This window comes from Mirounga leonina, unplaced genomic scaffold (genome assembly GCF_011800145.1).
Source record: "Mirounga leonina isolate KUSES-001 unplaced genomic scaffold, KU_Mleo_1.0 Mir_129, whole genome shotgun sequence".
Lineage (NCBI taxonomy): Eukaryota > Metazoa > Chordata > Mammalia > Carnivora > Phocidae > Mirounga > Mirounga leonina.
This window is the reverse complement of record NW_023270323.1, coordinates 51,836,301-51,859,225: the sequence shown is the minus strand read 5'-3', so window position 1 is coordinate 51,859,225 and position 22,925 is coordinate 51,836,301. Positions and strand designations below refer to the sequence as shown.

Genomic DNA, 22,925 nt, shown 5'->3' with positions numbered 1-22,925 from the left:
TGGAAGGATTCACAGTATTCTCTATCAGGTGTGTGAGGAGTCAGCATCTTCACTCTGCTGGAATAGTGTTCTTGAGGTCACAGAACTTGAATCTTTACAAACAGACCCAAACTATAATTTTGCTGGGCAAATTTTCAATGGTTTATATTATTTCAGCATTCAAGTTATCTGGCTAGCTGACACTTCTAAGCAGTTACATCTTAACATGTTCTCTTATTCTCCATTAATCATTATGATAGCTATAATATTACACTGTATTCATTGCATTGATGTAATGTTACATTCTGATAGGTGGGATAACAAGAGTGTAAGAACCAATACATGTAAGTACCAGGGAGTATTCTGTTTGATATCTATATTAAGATTAACATAAAAGTGTGCTAGGGCTTTCATTAACAAAATACCACAGACTGGGTAGCTTAAACAATAGGGCTTTCCTTACAGTGTTGGAGGCTAGAAGTCTAAGATCAAGATATTAGATGGTTTTGTCTGAGGCCTCTTTCCTTGGCTTGCAGATGGTCACTTTCTTGCTGTGTCTTCACATGGCTTTTTCTCTGTGCACATACATTCCTGGTGTTTCTGTCATGTGTCCAAATTTTTTTTTTTTTTTTTTTAAAGGACACCAGTCAGATTTGATTGGGTCCTACACTAATAACTTCCTTTTTTAATGAAAGATTATTTGACAGAGAGAGACACAGCCAGAGAGGGAACACAAGCAAGGGGAGTGGGAGAGGGAGAAGCAGGCTTCCCGCCGAGCAGGGAGCCAGATGTGGGGCTCGATCCCAGGACCCTTCGGCCATGACCTGAGCCGAAGGCAGACGCTTAACAACTGAGCCACCCAGGCACCCCTAATAACTTCCTTTTAACTTAATCACTTCTTAAAGGCCCCCATCATCAAATATTCCACATTTTGGGGGTACTGGGGATTAGGTCTTCAACATATGGGGTGTGGGAAAACACAATTCAGCCCACAACCTGTGGTACTGTGTTGTATTAGTGCATATTTTTAAAACAATGGGGGAAAAAAAGAACTGAGAGACAATTTGAAAATGAGAAGTCTCAAGACTTGAATCAAAGGAGAGCTAGAAAAACTAATACATTAATAAGTAACATTTATTAAAACTCTATGAGATGTGTATATTTGTATATATACACAAATACATACATAAATATATATATAAAATTAGGTATTATTCCCACTTCTCAGATGAGGACACTTAGATTCTGAACATGAATCCCATAATTCATAAAAGGTCTTAAGTCTATAGAGCTATCCAAATTATTAAGTTTACATTCAACATATGGTAGCCATGGCAGAGAAGATAGGAATGTACAATATAACTTAGAACATTTGCAATAAAAAATTGTTCAAAATAACAGCTATAAAACAGATTAATTTTAGTTATCTAATATTCATTTCTGTGCTTTGCATTTCCAGATGATTAGAGATAAAACATGATTGTACACATGACAGAAAATTGCTCACATTATAAACGTAATTCTATCTTTTGTTGAGCAAATGATAATTATGAAAGTCTTGGTGCAAATTTTGATTGATAAGACGGTAAAAGTTTTAATCATCTTTTCCCCATAGTGATTTTCAAAAGTTTGAGAAAACATGAAAATATATGAATGCTAGTCTCTTCAAATAAATTTGATGCATTTTCAAAAATATTTCCTTTTGCAATAAGCAGTTTGTGTATTTTAGAATTATAAATTGTCATCTGAACAATGCAAATTGGCAGCTATTATAGTTATGTACACAAGTCATTTTGCTTCAATTACTTTTGCTTAGTTTTGAATTTTCAGTGCCACTTTCATAAATCATCAGGTAATAATTTGTTTACAAGTCAAATATTTAAAAGCCATGTCTAGTAATTTAGGGCTATAGAAATGAAAGACTACCATCAATATATTTGTGTCCTATCTGTGTATATTCATCATTTAAAGTAGAACAATATTCACACTGACATGTTTATAGGAAAAAAATGACATAGCTTGTTTGAAGTATATATTCAAATATTTTAAAAGGAAAAGAAGATTGGATTTATTTCAAAATAACCTTTAACTTCTGAAAATAACAATTACATTCAAATGGACTTGTAAAACATTTTTAAGTTTTATTCAAAATATGAGATATCATCATTAGCCCTTATCTTACTCTTGAAAAATGGAGACAATTATACAGGAAAGGAAGGGAAACAGGGCTATTAGATTTTAAGCTCCAGTTTAAAAAATATTCGGATAAGGCAGGCAAAAAACTCCAGATACTTTCCCAGTGTCAAACGTTGTCATATGCCTGCTTATCTCATAAATATTATCATTAGGAATAATAGTTTTATTTTAGATTTTTTTTTTCCTAAATACCATTTCTTGCTTTAAATGAAGGCTCCCCAGCAGTGCTAATACCTGTTTCATAAACTGACCTGCAGTTTCTTTAAATCCAAATCGATTGGAATTTTTTTTTAAAGCATAAATATCACACACCCATGGTAAAATATTGTATCACCACCAAATATAAGTGATTAGTATTTTACAATGAAGAAATTCAGAGCATTTAAGAGTATATTACTATACTATGATTGGACTGACCAAAGTATGGGCCTTTGTATAACAGATTCTGAAGAAGTCACCTGAAAAACAGGGGGAAATAGTGGTTGAAATAAAGCTTAGCGATATAATTTTAATCAAAACTCATCAGACCTAATAAAATTCTTAAGAAATCGATGAAAAGCACTGTTCCTAATGTGAACTATAATTAGGTAGTCTTGACTGTTGGAGGAAAATCACCAACTCGGTAGCTGACCTTGATGTGGAAGCAAAAACAGAGGGCTTTGTTATTATTTATTAGGCTCAGGGAGGAGACCCCCCCCCCCCCCCCTTAAAGAGATTTGATCAAATGTGAACTGGTAGCCACCAAAAGTGGGACAAGCTATCAAATGGCCCTATGTTGTAAACCTCCAGTTAATTCTGACATTGCAGAGAAGCCTATTATCACCTTACTTAAAATAAGAATGAAATACCAAGTAAAACAACAACAATGAAAAAATCAAACAACAATAACAAAACCCTGTGATAGTGAATTTGTACGAAAACCATAGTAAGGAATTCAAATGTATACAGCAACAGTGCAAATGGCGTCCATGCCAGGTCCTGTGCATATGCAGGGTACGCTTCTTGTCAGCAGACCCCTCTGCAGAACTGAAGTGTAGTGAGTGTATTCTGCGGCCGGTTCACTAACACCGGAAGTAAGCGTGGCCACTGCCGTTATTTGTGGTTGTTGGCTGAACGTCCATCATTTTGGGAAACAGTCACTAGACTTTTTTCTTAACAAGCAGTTTCTCATTGATAAGATTCACTCTGGTTCACTATGGATCAGAACTTAATTGACCTCCTTCGTTTTCTGTTCACTCCTTGCCTCTTTTTAAAACTCCAATGTTTGATAGGCAGCCACTAAAATAAATCCTTCCCCTTTTCAACTTCCCTTTCTTTTCCGTAAGGTGGACCCTATGTAAACCTAAAAACATATACGGTAACCTAATATACAAGGTTTCTCAAAGTGCAAAATGTGTCACACACAGTATCATAGGCTTCATTTAAACAAAGCATTTTATACAATACAGTACAGTTTGAGGTTTCTGCTCATAAATTACACCATTCAAGAGACAACTACTGTAAAAAGCTTGGCTGACTCAAAGTAACCCAATGCTTCTCCAGTTGAACTGTACAAGCTTTGTTCAGACCTAAAAAAGCGTCATCTTCTACTTATATGCACATATATATTTTTAAATGCTATCTAAATGCTTATGTAGAGCTAGACAAATCTCACAAACCACGAATTTTACTGTTTGGTTTCTGGTTCGCACACACACACACACACAGTGCACAGTATTTAAAAAAGATAATGTGCAGAACTATTTTACCTCTTTCCGCAAGATCTGCTCGTCCTCTGAGTCTTTTGGAAGGGTTCTCGTCCGCTGTAGCACCACACTAAGCTCTTCAATTACCCTTGACGGTAACTTACTATCAGAGTCCAAAGCAGCTTTGCCATTCCTGTCCTCAGTCTTCCTCAGTGTCTTGAGGCCTTTATGGCTTCTTTGTTGCCCACGAAGGACGTCAGCCTCTGTGTCCTCCAGACAGTTGAAACTCCGATGTTTTCTGGTTCGAGTTCGAAGTTTCTCATCCTTGTGTTCCAGGCAGTGGGCCACCATGGAGGCTCTCTCCTTTAAGCTGCTATCCCCCAACTCTTGATCCCGCTTTTCACTGAGCTGCAACCTTTCCAGTTCTGCTCTGGCACTCTGAAAAGAAAATACAACATTTCACAGGAAAGCAAGATTTGGTACGAGGTAAGTTTAAAAGACACATGCCGCGTTAAATGTTGATGCTCCTTATGTTCATGCTTATTTCTAACTTTACTTCGACAGAACTGGCATGTCTGAATTTACTAACAAAGACATCAATACAGGCATCTTAGAGCTACAAAATCAACTGAAAGGTAGATCATGGAAATTCATTTTAACATGCGTTTAACATATAGCTTCAAAGAAGTCTCTCAGGTTATTCAGATTGACTCATTTCCAACATGCCTCTTCCAATTCATTTCTGCTTGAATGCATCATACGTTCGTGTATCTGTAATTCCTACGGTGTCCTGTCCGTGGCCACGTGATTTGGGGACATGCTCTATACTTGTACTACAGCCCCTTCTTTGAGACTTACAGTACATAGTAGTATATTAAAAATGTTGAGAAGTTTTATGGCAAAAAGATCTGTTTAACTTCTTTCTGTTTTTTTCTTCCTCCCACACAATGCCTATTAGAATCCCACAGATACATTCCTGGAAACACTGAAAAATATATAGTTATGTATTAAACCCACTTTTGTATCTGAGGATTAGAGTATACATTAATTCAGTGAGCTGTAAAGGTGCGCTTTCCTAACTAGTGTTCAGAACATCTTGTGACTGGGCAATTTCTGGCATATAGAACTTCCATCATATTATCAAAGGGTATGAAAATTTAATCAAGTGTAACATACAAGAACAAACAGAGAATCAAAAGCATAGAGCAGTATGGAGCCACACAGAAAGGATACCCAATAAATTGGATCGGGATGTAGGTGAAGTGGAAAGAGAAAAGTTATTTTTCTTTTCACAAGAAGCAACAATTGAAGAAATGTCTTCAAAATTTCCCCAGTAAAAATTGCAAAGCCTAGAAAGCAAAAATCTGAGGGAGCACTTAAGTTATGAATATTGAAAGAAAATGTAATGAAAATGGTAATATAACATTAAGTATGAAATTGTGAGTAGCATAAACAGTAAAGATCTTCAATATAATAATGTTTAAAAGACAACATCCCACCTTTCTCCATGGCAGTTATCTAATGTGATTATCTGAATGCCCTGCTAGAAAGACTCAGTGCAAGCAGGGTTTTTGTTTGATATGTTCCCTGAAGTGTGAACCTAGTACAGTGCCTGCACTTAGAAAGTGATCATTAACTTATTAAATAGTGAATTAAAGGTCGGTTTAAAATTTTTCAAATGTGTAATATGTTCTATTTTCCTAAATTCCATCAAATCCAGATTTGGAATTGAAACCTACAAATTCAGGCTGAATACAAATATTTTCACAAATGTATTTTATACATTTTGTAACTTGGAATTTTCTGATAAAATTATGATTATATATCTCAGGTAAATATATTTCTTCTACTCTAAAAACTGATGAAATGTTTAGTATCTAACTTAATTCCAAAGTCTCATTTGAATATGTTAAAATATTGAGAAATTGGTGATGCTTGCATAACATGAATGTATATACTTCAAGGCCAATAATTACACTTAAATATGGTTAAAATGAACAGTTTTTATATTTTTACATATATTTACTACAACAACAAAACCCCTCCCCTGCAAAGAATGATGGCTAACCAGCATAAGGCTGTGATTGGGAGTTTATAAATATTAAACATGTTAAGTTTCACTTGGCATCTCTTACCTGAGGAAAATTAAGGAGCAATATAAACTTTTTTTTTAATTGAAGTATAGTTGACACACAGTATTACATTAGTTTCATGCGTACAACATAGTGATTTGACAAGTCTGTGTTATGTTATGCTAAACACAAGTGTACCTACCATCATCCTAAAGTGCTATTATATCATCTGATTATATTCCCCATGCTGTGCCTTTTATTCCCATGACCTATTAATTCCATAACTGGAAACCTGTACACTTCCCACTCCCTTTCTTTGCCCATTCTCAACCCTCCTCCCTTCTGGCAACCATCCATTTGTTCTCTGTATTTATGGATCTGTTTCTGTGTTTTGTTTTTTAGATTCTACATGTAAGTAAAATCACATTGTATTTGTCTTTCTCTGACTTGTTTCATTTAGCACAGTATCTTTTAGGCCCATCCATGTTGTTGCAAATGGCAAGATTTCATTCTTTTTCTTATGGCTGAATAATATTTCATTCAATACATATATACCTCTTCATCCATTTGGCTATTGATGGACACTCGGGCTGCTTCCATATAATGCTGCAATAAACATAGGGGTGCATATGTCTTTTTGAATTAATGTTTTCATTTTCTTTGGGTAAATACACAGTAGTGGAATTACTCGATTGTATGGTGTTTCTATTTTTAATTTTTTGAGGAACCTTCATACTGTTTTCCATAGTGGCCGCACAAATTTACATTCCCACCAACAGGGGAATGTGAATGAGGGATTTTTTTCTTCACAGCCTCACTGACACTTGCTATTTCCTGTCTGTTGGATGCCAGCTATTCTGACTGGTGTAAAGTGCTATCTCATTGAGGGTTTTTTTTTTTTTCCATCATGGTTTTGATTGGCATGTCCTTGATGGTAAGTGATGTTGAGCATCTTCTCATGTGTCTGTTAGTCATCTGTATATCTTTGGAAAAATGTCTATTCAGGTCCTCTGCCCATTTTAATCGGATTATTTGTTACTGTGGCGTTGAGTTGTAAAAGTTCTTTATATATTTTGCATATATTAACCCCTTATTGGGGATATCATTTACAAATATGTTCTCCCATTCGGCAGGTTGCCTTTTCTTGGTTTCCTTTGCTGTACAAAAGCTTTTTATTTTGGTATAGTCCTAATAGTTCATTTTTGCTTTTGTTTCCCTTGCTCGAAGAGATGTACCATAAATATGTTGCTGAAGCCAACATTGCCTATATTTTATTCTGGGAGCTTTATGGCTCAGGTCTCACATTCATTTTGAATTTATTTTTGTGTATGGTGTAAGAAAGTGGTCCCATTTCATTCTTTTACATGTAGCTGTCCAGTTTTCCCAACACCATTTATTGAAGAGACTTTTTGCCATTGGATAGTCTTTTCTGCTTTGTCAAAGATTAGTTAACTATGTAGCTGTGGATCCATTTCTGGGTTTTCTATTCTGTTCCATTGATCTATGCCTACTTTTGTGCCAGTACCAAACTGTTCTGATATTATACATTTGTAGTGTATCTTGAAATCTAGGATTGTGATACCTTTCTCAAGATTGCTTTGGCTGTTCAGGGTTTTTTTGTGGTTCCATACAAATTTTACAATTATTCTAGTTCTGTGAAAAATGTTATTGGTATCCTGATAGGGACTGCATTAAATCTGTAGATTGCTTTGGGTAGTGTGGACATTTTAATAATACTGGTTCTTCCGATCCATGAGCATGGAGAATCTTTCCATTTGTGTCATCTTCAATTTCTTTCATCAGTGTTTTATAGTTTTTAGAGTAGAGGTCATTCACTTAAGTTTTTTCCCAGGTTATTTTATTCTTGCAATTGCAAATGGAACTGTTAATTTCTTTCTGTTGCTTTGTTATTAGAAGAACAGATTTCTGTATATTAACTTTGTATCTTGCAACTTTACTGAATTCATTTATCACTTCTAATGGTTTTTTAGTGGTGTCTTAGGGTCTATAGTGATTTTACATATCATAGTAACAGTTCTCATTATCTTTCAACCATCAGCAGGTAGATGTTGGGATTTCATGCAGGTAATGCTGAAATTTCAAGTAAACTTTATTAGCCTAAGAGATGTAATCTTATACGAAGATGGAGAGAGGGAGGGAAGTGATCTGTTAAGAGTCAAGAGGACTGGGGGCCGGGGGTGGGGGGCCTGGGTGGCTCAGTCAATCAAGCATCTGACTCTTGATTCCAGCTCAGGTCATGATTTCAGGATCCTGAGGTCGAGTCCCATGTTGAGCTCTGCGCTGATGATTCTCTCCCTCTGACTTTCCTCAACACCCTCTCTCAAATAAATGTTTTTAAAAAAGAGTTGAGGGCGCCTGGGTGGCTCAGTTGGTTAAGCGACTGCCTTCGGCTCAGGTCATGATCCTGGAGTCCCGGGATCAAGTCCCGCATCGGGCTCCCTGCTCCTCCCTCTGACCCTCCCCCCTCTCATGTGCTCTCTCATTCTCTCTCTCTCAAATAAATAAAGAGTTGAGAGGATGGGACAGTGAGGCTTCGAGTGAACAATATGATGTGCTGGGAGCACCTTTCATGTTGTGGAGAAAGGAGGACATAGTTTATGTGCTACACTGTCCTTACAAGATAAGACATTAATAATTTAAAAAGGATAGATAAGTTATGAAATTAGAGGAGCAAGAGAGAATGTGTCAGAGTATGTTTAGAGAAAAGTAGTTGTTTGAATGGTAAGGTCAGTCTGAAAAGCAGTCCTTCTCCCTGCACAGGAATGTGTTCTCATAGGAAATCCCTTACGTGGCTTTAGTCTGCACCCACCTCTGTTTTCCATTATGTCCAGATGTAGGCCCCTAGTTATGGAGGCCTCAAAAATAGCAATACATACAATGATCAATATGTTGATTACACCAGAAATGCTCTTAAATAACTTTCACTACTAAACTCACTGTATTAGTTGATAATCTCCATGCTATAAAATATATAATCCTATCACTAATCCTCACGATACTGCTTTACAGGCATTATTTACAGTAAATAAACATTGATTAAACTACAAAATTATATTTTAAGACACAGAAATAGAAATGCTCATTCGCCCAAGGTCACAGAAGTGGGAATTTGGAATGGGATGCCATGGTGCCCTGTTGGGAACCAATGTGCCTCTTTATGTGCTCCAGGATGGGGACAGAGGAGAGAAGCATGCAATGATTCTAGGTCACCATTTTCTGCTGGAACTGCATCATTCTTCTTTGCTCATTGTTTTCGTTTTACAGATGACAATTTTGGAAATGAGTAAATTATCCCATATTGCCTTCCAAGTTCCTTATTATTTTGACTCGAATGTTAACTGTGCACTAGGCGTTATTCTAATAAATTCTAAAGTATGATGTCATTGAATCATCATAACAGCCTTATAAGGTAGAGCCTTTTTTTATCCCTCCATGCTTACAGATAAAAAGACTGAGCACAATGTAGTTAGGAGGTACCCAAATCACAGGTGGGACCTAGCATGTACATTCTGAAGCACTGTATTTGCCTCTTCCTGTGTGATTTCCTTTGACAACAACTTACTTTCCCTGGCTTATTCAGCTAGCTCACTACTCCATTTTAGAAGTTGCTTTTTCCAGGAAGACTTCGTGCCTGAATGAGGTATCATTACATATTTTAATAAAACCTCATGAAATCAAGACAAGACTTGAAATGGTAAGTTACCAAATGGCTGAAGCATCAAATTTTCTTATGAGTATATCATACTTAATAGATCTTTAAAAAAATATATTGCTTATTTACTTATTTAGAAAAAGTGTGTGTGTGGGGTGAGGGGGAGAGAAACCCAAGCAGACTCCTCACTGAGCACGGCTCCTGACATGGGACTCGATCTCACAAACCCGAGATCATGACCTGAGCTGAAACCAAGAGTCAGATGCTTAACTGACTGCGCCACCCAGGTGCCCCCATACTTAGCAATATTTTAAACCATTTTCCCTTTTTAAAACAAAGGATCAAAATGATTCATTTTATAAACATTTTCTTAAATATTTACATGAATCTAATTCTATAACAAACATTTCAATGGTTCATGTGAAATTTTTAATTTCAATTTTGTTTTAATGCTTCTTAAACTTCCAATGTTTTCCAACATTTAAAATGAATCACCACATTTACAAAAAGGTTAATTTAGCTTAACTACTTGTAAATTTTTTTAAAAGCCTATAACAAGTTCTTTGTTGTTTGGAGTTCATCAGTTTTCTGATCTTAAGCATGCTAAAAGAGAAAAAAAAATTCTGGATTTAAGATTAGGTAACAAATTATTACACTATATATTTATAAGTCATCATCCTAATTCTATACTGGATATTGGTTAATGTATTTTGATTTGGTCCTAATAATTTATTTTTTGCTTTGCTTCATAACTGATCCATATCAGAAGCTGGAGTTCCAGTAGGGCACATCTACTCCCATGTTTGCTTCTTTTGTTCAAACTATGTTTCCTAATTTGGGTTCTTAGGAAGATTCTAGATTAGCTGAGGAACCCATAATTGTGCAGAATGACTGAATAGGCAACAAAGCTTTTATCTTTTAGTGAAGAGGAACATTACACTGGGGTAAATGTTCAAGGAAAGATCTACATGGGAAAAATATTTTTTAAATCTGATCACTAAATTAAAATACCTTTAGTCTTTTAAAAGAAGTTATTTCTGTTTGGAAAGAAAGAGATTCAAATAGCTCAATCCCAAACCCCAAAGAAATAACACCTTTTACATGCTTTTCTTTTTGCTTTGAGGGGCTCAATTAAGGCACTGAAACATGCATTAACCCAAAAGTATCTAATGAGTTTTGAGTGCAAACAGATTTTCTCCTTTCCTGAAGAGATTGAACTTCAAGTCAAGATTGATGCTATGTATGTTCTCTCCACCCCGCAAGGTGAGAAGGAAAACAAATAGCTGCTTTTCTGAAAGATGCTAGGTCTTTTTTATTGATGCTCAGGGGTCATCTTGCAGTTCCTTAAATTAACTGCGACACCCCATCAGTTCCCAAACCACTGGAATTTGATTGTGTTACTAGAAAGTCTAGTTACCATGGCTCCAGACATAATTGGCCCTGGGCTTATTGTAAGGGTGTTAAAAGTGAACTTGTAAGACTAATTTGAGACTGTGATTTACCAGGCGGACTTCTGTATACACATTTAAAATTGCTTGGCTATGTGAGGGATAAGAAAATAAGTAGTATTATGCATATTTAATTGAATGGTCAATGACATTATTAAACTCTTTAAGAAAAGTTAAAATACAAAACTTAAAGGAGAAGCACAGGGTCATCCATAATGTTTTCTTGCTGGATGTGATTTTTACTATGCTTTCCAAAGATTATTGTTGTGCTTTTGAAGCCAAAGAAGTAATTAATGTACTTAATCACATTAAGACATAAGAAAACAAATGCTATAATTAATATAAAACAAATAAAATCCTAACCTACCTCAATATTTCTCCGGCCTTGGGTTCCACTTCTCTCATGCTGGATGGGAATCAGAGGCAAACCTCCAATTTTGGGATTTTTGGTTATAGAACGTTTTCGTTCCTTTCCAGCTGGTGGCCATATATCATTTTCATGCTGAGGAAACACAATTTCTTGCTGTTGGTGTGTGATTTTATTATGTGGTATATCATGTTATAGAGTCACTTGGCTCCTTTTCCATATATCCAAATCAAATGATCTGCTTTCCATGAGAAAGCCATTTGTAATTAAGCTGTGGACTCTGGCAGGAGCATCGCTTGAGGATGTAAAACCCTTAAGTGAACAGAGCTTTGCGGTCTCAGTTCAATTTCTAAGTTTCAAATCCATGGCTTCTGTACTACTTATCAAGTCAAAAGGAGGAAAATATTTGAGGAAATTGGCAAATCTCTTTGTGGGGAAAAAATTATACACTTGTCTATATTTCTCGGCCCTGTAATCAAAGTAACTATGCATCCATTTTCTCCCTCCCCCAAAGGTAACCTTAGCGTAAAAATAATTTAACCTCATATAGTCCTCAATTCAACCTAAGGCACAGCTATCAGAAAAATTAGCCTCATTTTATGACCTTTTGAAAAATGTTACTTTCCCATCTAATTGAATTCCAAACAAATTACCTTGCACACAGACGTTTATACTGAAATCACTGTACAAAAGAGTATGGCACATTTGTTCTCAAATTACTGACTACATATATAGATATGACTGGAGAAAAATTAATTTTGCAATGGGGAGAGCTATCCACAGGTAAAAATATAAGCCCCTGAGTGATAAATCCTTCAGATATGCATATATAAGAAAAATCTTAAAAAGAATTTTTCTACTCCTCAGGGTAGATTAACTTTTCAGAAGTTGGCAAAACAAACTGATTTTCAATCTATGAAAGAAATATAGAATACCAATTATAAAATGATAAGCTTTACAAATATGTTCTGATGAAATGAAAACTTTTTGGTAATTAGTACAGCAAAGAGTTCATTTCAATTAATATTGACTGTGTACCCATATATAATAGCGAGATTATATTGAGGAATATACTGTCAGACTTGGTGCTTATCAGTGTGCATTATCTCAATGTGTATTATATAAATTTATACAATCTCACTTAACATATATAACTATAATCTTATTTAATCTTCACTGATCCTACAGTATAGATCTTTATTGCTAGATTGTCTATGCATTAGATCTGCCCTTGAATTTTAGTGAAGCATTTATTTTGGTTCAGCAAATCTGTAATGGTAAATTATTAAATGAAAGTTACAAGCTTTGTAATGCTATATTTATGTCACAGCCCCAAACTTGGTAAAAATAATTTTGATATTATATAATTGGGATGTTCCCAACACGTAAAGCTCAAAGAAAATTGGCTGGAAAGGAATTCATTAAGCCTATGGATTATGCTTACACTTTTACTCACCGATGTATAATGCATGTGCTAAATGATAATCAGAGAAACGTAAGAGCAAACGCAGTCTCAAATACGTATTTTTTTTTCTGACATGATACACTACATTGTGTATACTAATTAGTTCTTACCAGATTGATCCAAGAGGTATTTTTCCCAACATACAAAACACTGTACCTAGTAATACATTCTTATAAGTGACCCCAAGAGTCATACTGCATGGATCATATAGCTGAGGATCTTACTTTCATTATTATAACCATGATCACACCCCAAAATCTTCAGTTCTATCTCCCACTTTCTATTTTTTCCCATCCATCCAGCTTTGAGGCATAAGTGACAGAATTACAGGATCCTGAAAATATACAATGTGATGATTTGATCTATGTATACACTGAAAGGATTCTCCTCCATCAAGTCAATTAAGACATCTATCATCTCATTTATTTTGGTGAGAACATTTAACTTCTACTCTTAACAGATTTCAGTGATACAGTGTAGTATTAACTATCTCAACAGTGACCATGTTCTACATTAAGATCCTCAAACCTTGTTCATCTTACAGCTGAAAGTTTGTACCCTTTTACCAAACTCTCCCTGTTTCCCCACCCAGCAACCACTTTTCCAATCTCTGTTTCTAGGAGTTCAACTCTTATTTTTAGATTCCATATATAAGTGATACTTGCAGTCTTTGTGTGGCTTATTTCACTCAGCATAATGCCCTCCAAGTTCATCCATGTTGTCAGAAATGACAAGACTTCTTTCTTATTTAAGGGTGAATAATGTTTGTGTGTGTCTGTGTACACACACATTTTCTTTATCCATTCATCCTTGGACTTAGATCATTTGACATGACCTAAGGTGATTTACATACCTTTGCAATTGTGAATAATGCTGCAATGAACATGAGTCTGCCTCGCCCTTTCTGGCCTTGACCTCTTACCTTTCCAGCTAACAATTTAGTTTTATTCACTTCTTTAGACTCCTTGAGACCTCCAATCTATTCTCTACCATCATCCTACTTTCCACATCTTCCCCCACTTCCTTCATAGCCTGTCATAGATTTCATAGTCATGAAGTATAATCACCTCCTTATAAATACCTTCAAGTCCTGTGCTACTTCTCCTTTCATCATACTTGCCTGGCAAAGCCCCCAACCTAGTTAAACCCAATCCTACTTACTCTATGGGTGCCTACCAATTGATGAAGAAAAAAGATGGTCACTCTAAGGTTAAATTTAAAGTGAGATGAATCTATAAAGTTCAGGCAAGCACTCGGCATTAAGTTGAAGTTTTACTATAGTGCAACTGGCTTCCTTACTCTCTGAAGATTATTTCTCACCTTTCCTCCACCCCTACACTTCCAATATCCCTCCCTAACTCACTGAAGGTGAGCTCACTGAAGAATTTCATTTTCCCACCATGAAATATACTACTCTCCCTGCATCTTTTAGCCATATAAATGAGGCTCCCTTTTCTTCCCAGTATTTACTCCGGTTACAAATAACTTCTCTTCAGTCAAAAGTGCTCAATGGGCTACAATATATAGTCAATAATACTCTCGTGCTCAACGATTTTTTCAGCAACGATGAACAAATGTGCACTTGTTTGCATTGCTTCATGTCTGCTCAGGGCCTCTGCTGGTTTAATAATCGCTTTCCTCAAAATAAGATAAAAACAGAGAGGGAGGCAAACTATAAAAGACTCTTAACTACAGAGAACAAACTGAGGGATGATGGAGGGCACTTGGGATGAGCCCATTGCGTGTGGAGCATGTAAGGGATGAATCACTACATTCTACTCCTGAAACCAGTGCTATACTATGTTAACTAACCTGAATTTAAATAAAAACTTGGAAGGAAAAAAAAAACAGTTCCAATACAAATCACTTTCCTCTTCTGTCAATTTTTTCTTCCAATTACTGAATTTTCTCCATTAGCATCTGTGCAAAGTACATACCCTCCCATCTTAAAGACAAATTGAAACCCCAAAACCTACCCTGACCTCTTCTTCTTTCTCTCTAGTCACACAGCCTTATTTATCTGCATAGCAAATTCCTTGACTGGATTTCCTATACTGGTTATCTGTTTTTTCTTCCTCTCAACACTTCTCATTTCTTTTTTTTTCTCCTCGGCTTAACCTTTAAAGTTTGGAATGCCCCAGGGCTGCTGCTTCTGTCCTTTTCTTTCTTCCTCTCCCTGTACCATACCCTCCTTTCATTTTATATTCTCCTATCTACCCCAAATTCAGGGCTTTCAATGCAAACTGAATACTGACTTCCCCCCAAATTTACACTGCATCCCCAAATTTTCATCTGAGGGTTTGTTTTTTTAATTTAAATAATCTCTACACCCAATGTGGGGTTTGAACTCACAATCCTGAGATCGAGAGTCACATGCCCTTCCAACAGAGCCAGCCAGGCATCCTTTGCCTGAGTTTTTGATCTACAGATCCAATTTTGCTATTCAGCATATTATTTGTATGTCTAACAGACATCTCCAATTTCATATGGCTGAAAGAACTCTCAATTTTCTTCTGCATCTCTGATCACTTCTACTTGCCAGTTGCCCAAGGCTAGAAAAAAATCCTAGGACTCTTCCTTGATTTGTACTCCTTCGCTCAAACTGCTGTAGCCAATCAATCTGCAAATTCTGTTGGCTCCACCTTCAACTACTCTTGAATCTTAATGTCTCACTGTGTCCACTGTTACCACCCTAGTCTGAGCTGCCCATCTTTTCACAGCTGTTCTTCCTGCTTCCATCTTGGACCCCCAATAGTGTGCCCTCAACAAACTAAATTATTATTTCTCCAGTTAATATAAATCCGATCAAATCCTTCTCCTGTTCCCCACACTCCTAAACGGGGACTATATGATCTGCTTAGCGGTGTCCTCATTTTTTACATCTTCGTGCACACAGCCCTTCATGATGTTCATGGAACCACATCTCAGGACCTTGTCCTTGCTGGCCCCTGTAACTGGAATGCTTTCCCCACTCCTGCATACCTGCATGATTTGCTCCCTAATTTCAGACATGTCTCCGCACACCTGTCAGCTATTTGGAAAGGCATTTTCCTGAGAACCTTTCCTAGTTAGTGCCCTTCCTTACCTCAGTCACACCCATTCCTTTCCCTTATTTTATCAAACTAATATCTATTTGAAATTCTGTCAAATTATTTACGTTCTCTCCCCTTTCTTATTTTAGAAATATTGAGAGAGCGAGCGAGCAAGCATACAAGCAGGGGGAGCAGCAGAGGGAGAGGGAGAAGCAGGCTCCCCACTGAGCAGGGAGCCCAATGTGGGGCTCAATGCACTTTGTAAATGGTATTGGGTTCTCCGGTGAAGGTGTCCATACAGGTCTTACAAGACTGACAGAGCCCTTCTTCTCACGGAGTTTACGTTTTAGTAGGAGAGGCAGAAATGAAAAATCTAATTACACAACGCTTTCTAATTAGAAATACAACTGACTTACAGAATGTTCAGGGTTCCTATAGCCTGAACGTCCGACTGGTCTGAAGATGAGGGAGAGAATTTCTCTGAGAATGTGACACATAAGTGAAAATCTAGAGAGCTTTTGAATCAGGGTGCAGATGGGGTTGGATATTAGAAAAGTATTCTGCACACCCTAAAGAACTCCTTGTAAGGAGCACTTACTGTGTGTGTGTGTGTGTGTGTTAACATATATATATCAACATTTGCTAGTTTCCTGTCTCCCTATGGAAGTGAGCCATTAAATCCTTAAATCCAAGACGGCCTTTGTGTTTATCTTAATCCAAAGAAGTGGAACGAGCAGAGGAGAAGTAATTGGGCTGAATCTCTGGGGCCAAGACAATGAAGGACCGATGAGGCAGGGAGAAAGAAGCTGGCCATGAGAGCAACCTTTGCTTTCTGGTTATTTCTATTTATACCTTGATTTTCAACCACAGAGTCTAGTGACTTCAATTATAAAAACAACAAAAAATCAGAGTAGTTGTACTACAGACACTGTAACAGTTTTGACTCTATGGTTCCAATTTTATTAAAACACTTCAGAACTAGTTTGCTTTCTTTTTAAAATATCTGAATTTCTGAAAAGTCACAAATAAGAGGAAAGTCTCTAAAAACAGTCTTTTTCTGCGTGTGTTTTCAGGTAGTAACAGTAGCGTCAGACTGAGAAGAGCAGTGTTTATTAACCACCGGAAAGGTTAGTAAGTGAGGAGAGAAAATGGGTTTCAAAACAAGTAAGGGCCAAATTTGGGGGTGAATTAACTTCCCACTTATCAGAGAAACAGGGAAGTACGTCCTCAGTAATAAAGAGTGGCAGCTGAATCGTTACCAGTGAATTTCAATGCTCTTTTGGGAAGCACTGCTGGGAATTCAGCCAAACAAGTTGAGGGGAAAGAAACAATCCTATTAATGAGACTATTTAACCCTTCCCCCAAAGACACAGTCCTCCTATAGGGAGGAGACTAAATGGGGAATTGAGTATAGGTATTAGCTTCTGGCACCCCTGGGTTTAAACCACTAACTAAATGTATGGTGCTGAGCTAGTCAGAGAATCTTTGTTACCTTTATTCCCTCATCTACAAGCAACGCCCCGCATGGTTTGTTACAAAGAATACACGAGTTAACTCTTCTGAAGAATCCAGCACACAGTAAGTATTAAAGAAATGCAGGTTCCTGTCCTTGTTTCTGGAAAGGCTAGGGTTGGGGGTGGGGGAGTAGGCGGCCATAGGGAGAACAAGAAAGAAAACGGCACACTTTTCTAAATGAAGATGAATGTGGGACTCTGGTAAAACAAGTTCCTCTTTCTTATACTACCATCTTGAAGCAATACACCTCTCCTACGGTAAGGAGTTGATGGAGTGCCAACAAAAGAAGCCTCAACAAAGACCGTAAGCTCTCTTTCGAAGAGTAATGGATAAATTTGGATTCTCATACATTTTAAAAAACATATAAACGAGAAAATAAAAGCATACACAAAAACTCATTAAAAATGCTTTGTAGGGCGCCTGGATGGCTCAGATGGTTAAGCGTCTGCCTTCGGCTCAGGTCATGATCCCAGGGTCCTGGGATCGAGTCCCGCATCGGGCTCTCTGCTCCTTGGGAGCCTGCTTCTCCCTCTGCCTCTCTCTCTCTGTCTCTCATGAATAAATAAATAAAATCTTAAAAAAAAAATGCTTTGTACATCACACTAACATTTCCTATGAGCAGTGGTTATTCTTTGCTGGAGAGGTGAAACCAAGATCGTACCTGGGCAATGAAGACATTGGCCATCCACTCCATCTGAGTTTGTAGACTATCACAACAAATGTGCCTGTAAAACAAGGTTTATAAAATACGTAATTCAAAAAGACAGCCGACTGTTCTCTGGTGTGTTTTTGGTTATTAAGTGATCAGAAACCTCTTTGGATTTCTCCTGATTCATGACTTAATGTAAACAAAATACAGCTACAGGCTTTGGTAACTGCTGAAAAATGGTCAGCAATATTTTTGGAAAGGCAGAAAGGTCAATGCATTTACTTTCTCAGGTACATGATGTTAAACATCTTTTTCCCCAGAAATTCTGAGCCTAAGAAGAAAAATATGCGCACATTTTCTAAAGAGCAGACATTTAAAAAAGGCTTAGTCTCCATCATTAGGATTATAAACATTAATACCCACAAAACTCATGAAAAATGAACTAAATGAAAAACTACTACCGCATGTCCAATAACACTGATTCAGTAACCTTTTATTGAAAACCTATGTAAAACAGAGCTCTTGCCCTCAAGGTTCACATAGTCTATTAGAGGAGCTAGGCATGTAAACCAATAAATTAGAACACAGAGAAAGTCAAGTTGAACACAAATATAGAAAGAGCACACCTGGGGATGCAGTAAAGGATTCTCACAAAAGGAAAATTCAGTAAGTGATGTCAAAATGACATGGACATTTCAAGGTAATTATGTATTTTTACTCCTGTATGAAAAATTATTTGTAAAAATGTTAAAATGAAATTTGTAAAAAATTCTTGCTTCTTTCATTAGATTCTCACAAAGACATTGTCCCTTTCCATTACCATGTCCAAAAAACTGTCCTCTCTATAATTAAGCACCCATGTGTGCAAAACACTACAGAAACCGAGAAGAAGTAATGATTAGAGGTGAGAGTTACCTGATAAGACTTTGGGGCATGTGAGCTATAGTTTGAAAGAAGAATGACTGCTGAGTCCAGCACATCAGCAGGAAGAGGATGGGAGCAGCATATAGTGTGAGAGAAGGCTCAGTAAAGCGACTACATACATTCAACATGGAAAGATGAAGGAGCAAGAAATGTATGGTGAATTAAAGACAGATTACTGTTTTATCCTTAAGTAAAAAAAAAAAAAAAAAAAGGAAAGCCATGGGAAATAAAGCTGATGGAGCCTCATATTAAAGGGCCTTATGAGCTGTGCCAACAATCCTGCACTTTATTCTGTAGAAGAGCATTAATGCAGGAAAGAAACACAATGCATTTTAGGGAGCCCCTTTGGTGGCTGGATAGAGAATATTCTAGAAAACAAAAGTAAAATCAGAGGCATAAAGAGCACTTAAGATAACTGGAATAATCCGCACAGATGAAGGCATAGCCTGATCAGAAAGACAATTTAAGAGGCAGATCCCGTGTGGCTTAGTGGTTGGTCAGACACAGCTAGGGTGGGAGAAGACATAGTACAATCTCTAGGGAGACTGGCTAGATCCTGTGACATCAATGGAAAAAAGTACATATTTGCAAAGAAAAGATTTGAGGCCAAGGTTTTTTTTAGACTAACTTTTGGCTAGTTCTTATCCTTTATATAAAACTGGATTCTGCCTGCTTATCCCATAAAAGCTGGGGAATTCCACACTCACATAATAACTAGGGAGAAATCAGACATAGTTTCTCTTAGGAGAGCACTAGCAAGTAGGACACCTGGGATTGAAATGGACCTAAACCTTGAAGCAAATCTATTTTCTTCTTCTCAAAGTATTTTTTAAAAAAATTAACTTCACTTTGGTGAAACATTTCCTGTCCGTAGATCTATCTGCCAATAACATTATTTGTTTACTGACGTTATCAATATATCAAATCCAAAAACTTTCAGCTGTTAACTTACCAGTGATGTTTTTCCGAATACGCCGTCAATCCCCAACTAAATCCGATGGGAAAAAACACACACAGTAAATACGTATTAAAAAAGAAACTGTACAAAACTGAAAACAGGATTAGATATTAAGGAGATAATTCAATGGTGGCAATGTATAACAGAACAGATACTCACAAGTGATGATTCAATGGGTATGACTGATCTCGAGGTGAATGATAAGTGAGGGGTTTGGCTACAAATTTAAATATGCTCAAGGGTGATGGAGGGAAGGGGTCTTATGATGTCATGGGAAAGTGAGGGAAATCTCTCCGAAGATACTCTTGGCTGAGCAAGGATAGATATCTAGGAAAATGGCCAAAACAAGATATATACCTTCTCCTACTGATATTGTGGGAAATTAAAGAATGTGTCAACAGCAACACAGGTGTATGTGTTGGGTTTACACATTAAGCATGTAGGCAAAAATGAGAAACATTTTCAGTAACAGAAACCCAAAGCAAGCATCTAACAGCTCATGAAAATGTTTCATAAGTATTTGTGAAAACATTAATTAGCTAATCAAATTTAGTTGTGACTAGAAAGTATGGCATAAAGCACACGCTGGCATGATTCAAAGGTTGAAGAGGAGGACAATGTATAAGGGGGTCCACTTCCTCTCCACCATCTGGGTGCTGTGGGTTTACTACCAAATTTGGCAAAACTAACAAGGGCAAATTACACAGCCAGGCATCAAGAAGCTGTTTTCCTGTGTGTAGAATTGTCTGGAACATTCCTTATGTCCCCAGGTCGTGCAACTGATCAAGGAATGGAATGCGGAGAAAAACCCAGGTGTTTTCAGTAGATAGGGCCTTCTGGGGATTTCTTGCTTTATGCAGCAGAGATGCCATCACCAAGGAATATGACTTCAGTGGGAACATCATGCTTTTTTATCTGCCCACAGAAGTTCCCCTGATCTGCAACAGGTCCCCTGCCATGTCTGTGGCAGCTCAAAGATTTTGTCTGTAATTTAATTTATAAGAAGCCTGATTAATGCCTCTGACCTCCAAATCCTTAAATAGATACATATTCCTACAACTTTCACTTTTCAAAAACGCTTCCCTTTCAAACTTTACCTTGTTGGAGGCTTCATTTTCTTTTTCACTCCAAGATAAAACTTCATTGAACCAAGAGCAAACATTTTGTCATATTTACTACTCTGTAAGGAAAACAAAATAATTTGTAATTAAATAGACTTTATAAATATCTTTCTATTTTCCTTGAGTATTAATGACTGGGTTTAGAATTATTTAGTTCTCTAATGTTTTAGGGATGTTATACTAAGTTTTTAGTACATGAAGACTGTTCTGATTACAAGGTTATAAATTTAAGTAGAAAATTTTGGATACACATGTATGTTTATATATGTGTGTACATATATACACAGACACAATTTTTTATTCAAGACCCCTGGGACCAGATATAAATCAGAACTGATAATTTTTCAACTTTTTCACATTTTAAAAATAGAATCATGTGCAATATTATGTAATTCCATCAATGTTGTCTGGGGCAGCACCCTGCATTCATATAACTAAGACAACTACCTTCATGTTAGGTTTTGTTGTCAAATACATTATGATTTTCTGTACTTTTTGGATTTCAGGATGATGAAAACAACAGTATATATTGAACTATCTCAAGTATCCATATTAATAACATTTTTCACAAATAATTAATGAAAGTAGACTATTAAAAATTTACATCTACTCTGGATCAATGATCTATTCTCCATACACATCCTGACATATTTATCTGTAACTAATATTTTTTAAAAATCCTGGAACATAGGCCATGAGGCAAAACTTGAATCATTATACTTTAATTTCAAAACTTGTATTAAACCACACACACTTTATTATAGATCCTTGGATAATCTGAAATAATTTTATAAAGATAACAGCCTTGGAAATTATTATTAACACATGCTTTCCCCATACCCTAAGAATTCTGAAGGAAATCTTTTGTTTCAAAGTGTTAGGCATATAGCATTTATAACTAAGAGCAAGGGGTTTGGGATCATAGAAACCTGGGAGCAAATCTGGCTTGCTACTTGGTTTGTGACTTCACGTTACTTTGCTCTGCTCTTCTTGTTTGTGAGTAAAGAGGGATAATAAAAATACTGAGTATCTCATAGGGTTATTATTAAGATTGAGTAAGGGGGTGTCTGGGCAGCTCAGTTAAGTGGCTGCCTTCGGCTCAGGTCATGATCTCAGGGTACTCGGATGGAGCCCCATGTCCACATTTAGCTCCTTGCTCAGCAGGGAGTCTGCTTGTCACTCTGCGTCTCCCCTTGCTCATACTCTCTCAAATAAATAAAATCTTAAAAAAAGAAGGTGAAGTAAGTAAAGGGGTACTCTGAAGGATTATTCTACAGACGAAATGAGAAAAATGTCTATAAAGCATTTAATCCAGTAATCAGCAAAAGTGTGCAGTAAATTACAGCTGTTGTTATTAGGAACTTAGGGCACATCGCTTCAGAGACACAATAATACACACAAGTTAGAATCCTAGGACAGTATGCAAAAGCCCAGTTAGCAAATATTGGCTGAAATTTAGTACTAAGTACAATTAGCTGAAATTAGAACTAAGTTCTATGAAAGTTAAACTATTACTATGAAGTCTTTTCTTCATGAAAGCAGTTGAATTTGAAAAGTAAAGGATAGAAAATATGTTTATAAAATTAAAAACTGCCTTTCATAGATAAAACAGGTTAAGAGAATATAGAGGAAATATAAAGGCAAAAGCAAGCAAGAAGATGATCAGGAATAATGCTTGGGTGACCAGTGCTCTATGGCATTGATGAGGCCTGGTATGAACATGGTGAATTTACTCCTAGTCACTATAATCAATGTTTGCTATTATCATCATGGTAGATAATTTAAAATAGTTATTTTGGATATTTTTTGTCTTATGGCTACATTTCTAGAAATGGAATCAC

The 22,925-nt window shown here is 36.6% G+C and overlaps 1 protein-coding gene across 1 annotated transcript in view; it reads right to left on the bottom strand.

The window, feature by feature from the left end:
• Window positions 1-1,158: 1,158 nt before the first annotated feature.
• Window positions 1,159-22,925, bottom strand: part of ARAP2 (ArfGAP with RhoGAP domain, ankyrin repeat and PH domain 2) — a 183,984-nt gene continuing 162,217 nt past the window's right edge. The window contains exons 29-34 of the mRNA XM_035005163.1: window positions 21,061-21,143; window positions 19,958-19,993; window positions 18,094-18,157; window positions 11,421-11,555; window positions 3,924-4,298; window positions 1,159-2,633 (exon numbers count right to left, since the gene is read on the bottom strand). Coding sequence (XP_034861054.1) covers window positions 2,577-2,633; window positions 3,924-4,298; window positions 11,421-11,555; window positions 18,094-18,157; window positions 19,958-19,993; window positions 21,061-21,143 — 750 coding nt within the window. The 3' untranslated portion in view covers window positions 1,159-2,576. The remainder of the gene's footprint in view (window positions 2,634-3,923; window positions 4,299-11,420; window positions 11,556-18,093; window positions 18,158-19,957; window positions 19,994-21,060; window positions 21,144-22,925) is intronic.